The sequence below is a fragment of the Mustelus asterias genome, chromosome 19 (genome assembly GCF_964213995.1).
Source record: "Mustelus asterias chromosome 19, sMusAst1.hap1.1, whole genome shotgun sequence".
Classification (NCBI taxonomy): domain Eukaryota; kingdom Metazoa; phylum Chordata; class Chondrichthyes; order Carcharhiniformes; family Triakidae; genus Mustelus; species Mustelus asterias.
This window is the reverse complement of record NC_135819.1, coordinates 20057348-20066115: the sequence shown is the minus strand read 5'-3', so window position 1 is coordinate 20066115 and position 8768 is coordinate 20057348. Positions and strand designations below refer to the sequence as shown.

The 8768-nt window shown below is 47.7% G+C and overlaps 1 protein-coding gene across 4 annotated transcripts in view; it reads left to right on the top strand.

The window, feature by feature from the left end:
* The window catches only part of tecrb (trans-2,3-enoyl-CoA reductase b), a 59432-nt gene extending 51772 nt beyond the window's left edge, over window positions 1-7660 (top strand). For all 4 annotated transcript variants that reach the window (XM_078235132.1, XM_078235130.1, XM_078235131.1 and 1 more), the window contains one exon: window positions 6339-7660. In XM_078235132.1, the coding sequence (XP_078091258.1) occupies window positions 6339-6466 (128 nt within the window). In that variant the 3' untranslated portion in view covers window positions 6467-7660. The remainder of the gene's footprint in view (window positions 1-6338) is intronic.
* Window positions 7661-8768: the final 1108 nt, after the last annotated feature.

Here is an 8768-nt window from a genome sequence, read left to right as displayed (position 1 = left end):
TCTCTCTCTTCTCCTTCCAATCTTCCTCTCTCTTCCTCCAATCTCTCTCTCTCGCCTCCCAATCTCTCTCTCTCTCTCCTCCAACTCTCTCCTCTCTCTCTTCCAATTCTCTCTCTCTCCCTCCAATCTCTCTCTCTCTCCTCCAATCTCTCTCTCTCTCTCCTCCAATCTCTCTCTCTCTCTCCTCCAATCTCTCTCTCTCTCCTCCAATCTCCTCTCTCTCCTCCCAATCTCTCTCTCTCTCCTCCAATCTCTCTCTCTCTCCTCCAATCTCTCTCTCTCTCCTCCAATCTCTCTCTCTCTCCTCCAATCTCTTCTCTCTCTCTCCTCCAATCTCTCTCTCTCTCCTCTAATCTCTCTCTCTCTCTCTCTCTTCTCTCTCTCTCTCTCTCTCTCTCTCTCTCTATCTCTCTCTCTCTCCTCTAATCTCTCTCTCTCTCTCCTCTAATCTCTCTCTCTCTCCTCCAATCTCTCTCTCTCTCCTCCAATCTCTCTCTCTCCTCCAATCTCTCTCCCTCTCCTCCAATCTCTCTCTCTCCTCCAATCTCTCTCTCTCCTCCAATCTCTCTCTCTCCTCCAATCTCTCTCTCTCCTCCAATCTCTCTCTCTCCTCCAATCTCTCTCTCTCCTCCATCTCTCTCTCTCTCCAATCTCTCTCTCTCTCCAATCTCTCTCTCTCCTCCAATCTCTCTCTCTCCTCCAATCTCTCTCTCTCCAATCTCTCCCTCTCTCCAATCTCTCTCTCTCTCCAAATCTCTCTCTCTCCTCCAATCTCTCTCTCTCCTCCAATCTCTCTCTCTCCTCCAATCTCTCTCTCCTCCAATCTCTCTCTCTCCTCCAATCTCTCTCTCTCCTCCAATCTCTCTCTCTCTCCCTCCAATCTCTCTCTCTCTCCTCCAATCTCTCTCTCTCTCCTCCAATCTCTCTCTCTCTCCTCCAATCTCTCTCTCTCTCCCTCCACTCTCTCTCTCTCTCCTCCAATCTCTCTCTCTCCTCCAATCTCTCTCTCTCCTCCAATCTCTCTCTCTCCTCCAATCTCTCTCTCTCCTCCAATCTCTCTCTCTCCTCCAATCTCTCTCTCTCCTCCAATCTCTCTCTCTCTCTCCTCCAGTCTCTCTCTCTCCTCCAATCTCTCTCTCTCCCCTCCAATCTCTCTCTCTCTCTTCCAATCTCTCTCTCTCTCTCTCCTCTGATCTCTCTCTCTCCTCCAATCTCGCTCTCTCTCTCCTCCAATCTCTCTCTCTCTCTCCTCCAGTCTCTCTCTCTCTCTCCTCCAATCTCTCTCTCTCTCTCCCTCTCCATCAATCCCTGTGTGTGTGTGTGTGTGTGTGTGTGTGTGTGTCTCTCTCCTCCAATCCATTTCACATACTCGCTTTCTTCCAACCCCTGTCTATCTCTCTCTCTCTCTCTCTCTCCTCCAATCCCTGCCACACTCACTCTCCTCCAATCCCAAGTTGTGGAGATGCCAGCATTGGACCGGGGTAGGCACAGTAAGAAGTCTCACAACATCAGGTCAAAGTCCAACAGGTTTATTTGGTAGCATGAGCTTTCCAAGCGCTGCTCCTTCATCAGGTGACTCAAAAGATGAAAACTTGTGCTACCAAATAAACCTGTTGGACTTTAACCTGGTGTTGTGAGACTTCTTACTGTGCCAATCCCAAGTGTTTGATTCTGTTGACCACAGCAAGTACAGCAAGGGAAGGGATCAAACAGGGGCAGCAAAACAGATTGTGTCGATCTTAGTCAGAAACATGAGAGCTGCTCACACTCCCTCTTCCCTCGATTTTGCTTCAGTCTCTCCTTTCTTGTACTCACTGGGTTCAGGTGGTTGCTGTGTGGGTCAGAATGCAGCATTCAAAGGGTAGAGGTACCAGTGCCTAGGCTGAGATTAATCATCAGTAGCTTGGATCCACTCAGTGGACCTGGCTGAGTGCTGCTGTCTCCTTCCCCATGTGGTGAGAGGTGACTGATTGAGAGTCGCGGACAGTTGAGAGAAGTGAGGGCCTGGCCTCGCCTCGGGGTATCGGCCTCAGTGTTCCTCTGGGAGCGGACCTGCGGGGTGGAGACTGTGAGCGGTGAGAGAGAGCGCGGACTGTGAGTAAATTCTGGGTTTTTTTTTGTCTAATTTTCGGGAGGTTTTTTGTAATTAACGGAAACCGGAAGGCCGCATCGCGAAGCCTGCCGGTAGCTGTAGTTTTTTTTTTTCTCTCGGGCCCCTATAAATTGGTGCAGAGGAGATACCCGATCCTCTACACTGGTAGAGGATCCCACCCTTCCATCCTCCTCTAACCTAATTATAAGTGTGGGGAAGTTTTTTTGTTTTCTTTTTTTCTTGCTGGTAATGGCTTCAGGGATGGCAGTTCAGGCAGTATGCTGCATCTCCTGTGGGATGTATGTGGTGAGGAAATCCAGTAGTGTTTCAGGAGATTTTAGTTGTAAGAAGTGCATTAGATTGCAGCTTCTGGAGGAGCGTGTAAAGGAGCTGGAGGGGGAGGTAGAGGAACTCCGCATAATTCGGGAGGCGGAGGTGGAAGTTGATAGGAGTTATAGAGAAATAGTAACTCCTAGAAATGAGGCTTGGGTCAATGCCAGGAGGAGGGGTAAGAAGCAATCGGGAAGACAATCCCCTGGGGCGGTTCCCCTCCATAATAGGTTTTCGGTGCTGGAGGCTACAGTTGAGGAGGAATCAACTGAGCATAGAGAGCAGATCTCTGGGGGTGAGCCGAGTGAGAAAGCTCAGGTGGTTAGGGGCTGTAAAAGACTGGGCCTTGTGATTGGGGACTCCACAATTAAGGGGACAGATAGGAGGGTCGGAACTAAAGGTAGGGACTCAGGGTTGGTGTGTTGCCTACCAGGGGCTGGGGTCCGGGATGTGTCTGACAGGGTATTCAGGACTCTTAGGGGGGAGGGAGATAAACCACAAGTTATTGTACATGTGGGGACACACGACATAGGGAGGATAGGGGAAGGGGATATTAGGCAGGGATTTATGGAGTTGGGGTGGAAACTAAAGGCCAAGACTGACAGAGTGGTTATCTCTGGACTCTTGCCTGTACCACGGGATAGTTTAGAGAGGAATAGGGAGAGGGAAGGTTTGAATTCATGGCTGAGGGGATGGTGCAGGAGGGAGGGGTTCAGGTACTTAAGCAATTGGGGCTCGTACTGGGGAAGGTGTGACCTCTATGAGAAGGATGGTCTACACCTTAATCAGAAGGGGACCAATATCCTGGGGGGTAAATTTGCTACGGCCATGCAGGGAGGTTTAAACTGATTCGGGGGGGGGGAGGGATCCTGAGTAGTGGGGCTGAAAGGGAGGGATGCATGGATGGGGACTGCAATGCACGGCATTGCAGAGGTGGGGTGGAGCAGGGTTTGAAATGTGTATACTTCAATGCCAGGAGTATTCGCAATAAAGTGGGTGAACTTGCAGCGTGGATCAGTACCTGGGACTTCGATGTTGTGGCTATTTCAGAGACATGGATAGAGCAGGGGCAGGAATGGATGCTGCAGGTCCCGGGGTTCAAATGTTTTAGTCAAAGTAGGGAAGGAGGTAGAAGAGGGGGAGGGGTAGCATTATTGGTCAGAGATTGTATCACAGTGTCAGAGAGGAGGTTTGATGAGGACTTATCTGTTGAGGTAGTATGGGCGGAGATTAGAAATAGGAGAGGAGAGGTCACCCTGTTGGGAGTCTTTTATAGACCTCCTAAAAGTTCTAGAGAGGTTGAGGAAAGGATTGCGGAGTCAATCCTGCTTAGGAGTGAAAGTAATAGGGCAATTGTTATGGGGGATTTTAACTTGACTAATATTGACTGGAATTGTTATAGCTCTAGCTCGTTAGAGGGGTCAGTTTTTGTTCAAAGCGTGCAGGAAGGTTTTTTGACTCAGTATGTAGACAGGCCAACTAGAGGTGAGGCTATATTGGATCTGGTGCTGGGAAATGAGCCAGACCAGGTGCTAGACTTGGAAGTTGGTGTGCATTTTGGTGATAGTGACCACAATTCGGTTACGTTCACCTTAGTGATGGAAAGGGATAGGCATGAACCTCGGGCCAGTGGTTTTAGCTGGGGGAAGGGTAATTATGAGGCTATTAGGAGAGAATTAGGAAACATAGGTTGGACTAGGAGATTACAGGGACTGGGAACGTCCGACATGTGGAGTTTTTTCAAGGAGCAGCTACTGCGAGTCTGTGATAGGTATGTCCCTGTCAGGCAAGGAGGAATTGGTAGGGCTAGGAAACCGTGGTGCACCAAAAAAGTTTCTTTGTTGGTTAAAAAGAAAAAGGAGGCTTATGTTCGGATGAGACGTGAGCACTCGGGTAGTGCACTAGAAAGCTTTAGATTGGCTAAGAGGGAGTTGAAGAGCGAGCTTAGAAGGGCTAAAAGGGGACATGAGAAGACTTTGGCGGATAGGGTTAAAGAGAATCCTAAGGCGTTCTATAGGTATGTCAAGAACAGAAGGTTGGTTAGGGCAAGTTTAGGGCCAGTTATAGATGGCAGAGGGAAGTTATGTGTGGAACCGGAGGAGATTGGTGAAGCATTGAACCAATATTTCTCTTCGGTGTTCACGCAAGGGGACATGAATATAGCTGAGGAGGACACTGGGTTGCAGGGGAGTAGAATAGACAGTATTACAGTTGATAAGGAGGATGTGCAGGATATTCTGGAGGGTCTGAAAATAGATAAATCCCCTGGTCCGGATGGGATTTATCCAAGGATTCTCTGGGAGGCAAGAGAAGTGATTGCAGAGCCTCTGGCTCTGATCTTCAGGTCGTCGTTGGCCTCTGGTATAGTACCAGAAGATTGGAGGTTAGCGAATGTTGTCCCATTGTTTAAGAAGGGGAACAGAGACTTCCCCGGGAATTATAGACCGGTGAGTCTCACTTCTGTTGTCGGCAAGATGTTGGAAAAAATTATAAGGGATAGGATTTATAGTTATTTGGAGAGTAATGAATTGATAGGTGATAGTCAGCATGGTTTTGTGGCAGGTAGGTCGTGCCTTACTAACCTTATTGAGTTTTTTGAGAAAGTGACCAAGGAGGTGGATGGGGGCATGGCAGTGGACGTGGTATATATGGATTTTAGTAAGGCGTTTGATAAGGTTCACCATGGTAGGCTTCTACAGAAAATGCAGATGTATGGGATTGGGGGTGATCTAGGAAATTGGATCAGGAATTGGCTAGCGGATAGGAAACAGAGGGTGGTGGTTGATAGTAAATATTCATCATGGAGTGCGGTTACAAGTGGTGTACCTCAGGGATCTGTTTTGGGGCCACTGCTGTTTGTAATATTTATTAATGATCTGGATGAGGGTATAGTTGGGTGGATTAGCAAATTTGCTGATGACACCAAAGTCGGTGGTGTGGTAGACAGTGAGGAAGGGTGTCGTAGTTTGCAGGAAGACTTAGACAGGTTGCAAAGTTGGGCCGAGAGGTGGCGGATGGAGTTTAATGCGGAGAAGTGTGAGGTAATTCACTTTGGTAGGAATAACAGATGTGTTGAGTATAGGGCTAACGGGAGGACTTTGAATAGTGTGGAGGAGCAGAGGGATCTAGGTGTATGTGTGCATAGATCCCTGAAAGTTGGGAATCAAGTAGATAAGGTTGTTAAGAAGGCATATGGTGTCTTGGCGTTTATTGGTAGGGGGATTGAATTTAGGAGTCGTAGCGTTATGTTGCAACTGTACACAACTCTGGTGCGGCCGCACTTGGAGTACTGTGTGCAGTTCTGGTCCCCACATTACAGGAAGGATGTGGAGGCTTTGGAGAGGGTGCAGAGGAGGTTTACCAGGATGTTGCCTGGTATGGAGGGGAGATCCTATGAGGAGAGGCTGAGGGATTTGGGATTGTTTTCGCTGGAAAGGCGGCGGCTAAGAGGGGATCTTATTGAAACATATAAGATGATTAGAGGTTTAGATAGGGTGGATAGTGATAGCCTTTTTCCTCTGATGGAGAAATCCAGCACGAGGGGGCATGGCTTTAAATTGAGGGGGGGTAGTTATAGAACCGATGTCAGGGGTAGGTTCTTTACCCAGAGGGTGGTGAGGGATTGGAATGCCATGCCAGCATCAGTTGTAAATGCGCCTAGTTTGGGGGCGTTTAAGAGATCCGTAGATAGGTTCATGGACGAAAAGAAATTGGTTTAGGTTGGAGGGTCACAGTTTTTTTTTTTAACTGGTCGGTGCAACATCGTGGGCCGAAGGGCCTGTTCTGCGCTGTAATGTTCTATGTTCTATGTTCTATGTCCACGGGCAGGTTTACTGGGTGTGGGGAGGGTGGCTGGGGACAGAACTGGAATCTCAGTGCTGCGTGTATAAAGAGGTTTTGTTCTCTCTCTTTCCAGTTGCGTTGTTTACATTGGTTGGATTCACCCAGATGGCAATCTGGGCAAATGGGAAGCATCGCAGCTACTTGAAGGACTTCCGTGACTATCCGCCTCTGCGCACCCCAATCATCCCCTTCTTCTTGTAGAAGGTGGACTCGCTGAGCCTGGGCAGGGTGTTGATTATGACCACCCGCTCCTTGTCTGTCCGTCCTGCAGTAAACCAATCATGAGCTTCAGCAGACTTCTCTGATTATACCCTGTCTCTCTGTACAAAAAGGTGACGGAGTGGTGGCAATCTTAAACCCGCCTCTCTATTTGCTCTTAGAGCTGTTGTGTATTTTGTGTATTTCCTGATTTTAATTCTGCTCCCCCGAGCTCTGGTTACTCTGTGGGATCCCCGCGGTTCCATTAGTGACGGGACAGAATGAACCATAGTAGTTCTACAGCGAGGTCTTGGGATCTGCTGCAGATTGGGTGATACAGAATCACTGATCCTTTTAATTTCTGCCCAATTTACTGATGTCAGTGGGCCACGTCCCACACCCTATTACCCTGAAAATCTTCACTCCCCCTCCTGCTCTCCTGTTGGGCATCTGAATCTAAGCGCTGTCATTCTTGGTGGTGGAGAATGGGCAGGAGTGGGAGTTCGTTCTCAAAGTGTGAGGAGAGGCTCCCATTTCCCTCGCTGCAGTTAGACAGCCGTCCAGTCAACGCTGCAACCCTTACACTTCAATACCTTTTCTGATGGAACAATGCAAAGCAAGCAGCACGGAGTTAAATCCAAAATACCTATCCTGGGAATGTTTGATGGGGACAGTGTCGAGGGAGCTTTACTCTGTATCTAACCCCGTGCTGTACCTGTCCTGGGAATGTTTGATGGGGACAGTGTTGAGGGAGCTTACTTTGTATCTAACCCCGTGCTGTACCTGTCCTGGGAATGTTTGATGGGGAGTGTAGGGGGGAGCTTTTCTCTGTACCTGTCCTGGGAGTGTTTGATAAGAGGGTGTCGGGGGAGCTTTATTGTAAATCTAACCCCGTGCTGTACCTGTCCTGGGAATGTTTGATGGGGACAGTGTCGAGGGAGCTTTACTCTGTATCTAACCCCGTGCTGTACCTGTCCTGGGAATGTTTGATGAGGAGTGTAGGGGGGAGCTTTTCTCTGTACCTGTCCTGGGAGTGTTTGATAAGAGGGTGTCAGGGGAGCTTTATTGTAAATCTAACCCCGTGCTGTACCTGTCCTGGGAGTGTTTGATGGGGACAGTGTAGAGGGAGCTTTACTCTGTATCTAACAGGCCAGACGTTGGTCACCAACTACAAACCTTGTGCATTGTCAGGTGCCATCTGCTTTTAGACAAGAGGTGAGGTGGCCCTTGGCGACACAGCCCAATTATAAAGCTGTGAGCAGCTCTGTCTCTATCTGTCCCACACTCATATTTCAGATGTCCAATTTAGTTTCCCCTTTTAATACATGGGAAGTTTGAGGGGGGCTTGTTTCAGTATCTCCTACGGCCAGGAAAGAGCAAATCTGAAGCAGGTCGCCGCACTGAATGTCGGTAAAATCCGATCAACAATCCTGCTTAGAAAATTGATATGCACTGATTGGTTAATGGTATGGAAAGTTGATGAAGTTTTCCTGGGTTACTTTAACTGTGACATTTGAGCACTAGAATATTGGTCGTCTCTCGATATTAATTGCTGCTTTATGTATTCTTGAGTCTTAGTATCAGTGCTGTCAGTATGTGTAATGGCAATGCCTAGTTTCCATCACTCTGATCTCTGCCCAACTTTGCAGACATCCTGTTAATGATTGGTATTTTGTTTGCAAGGGGAAAGTTGGGCATTGAATTAACTAATTTGAATTTCTTTCTGAATTACTTATTTTGTATCTGAGCTTTGTGTGGTTAAAACATTGAAGAATATTTCTCTCTCAAACTCTGCAATGTCAGCAATAACATTGTTTACAAAAAACCGAATAAACTTGATTTGTCTGTAATGTCGACTCTTGCTGTGTTTCTGTCATAATGTCAACACTCAGAACTCTAAAAATAGCAGCAAGAATGGACCAATAAATGGGGAAAAGGACAAACTACAAAACAGATCCAAGTCTAAATTCATCCTGTACCAATAGGGTTACAACTGCTATTCTGTTCCGTTCACTGTCATTATCACATATGAAGCTAATTTTCATCCTGTAGCATTCAAACCTCATTGAAAATAGCCCCAGGTCCTGTGGGGATAGAACAGCTATACTGACAGCATAGAGAAGAATTAGATAAGCTGGTCACAAGGCAGGAACGCACCAGAGTTTAAAACAAACAGGCCGTTTGGCCTAAATGGTGTTCACACTGGTGTTTGTCTATTTTAACATATCCTATCCTCTCTGCCTGTGTTTATCCAGCTATGTTGGGCTCAGGGACTGAAGGCTCTGCAAGGAAAGGCTGTAACATT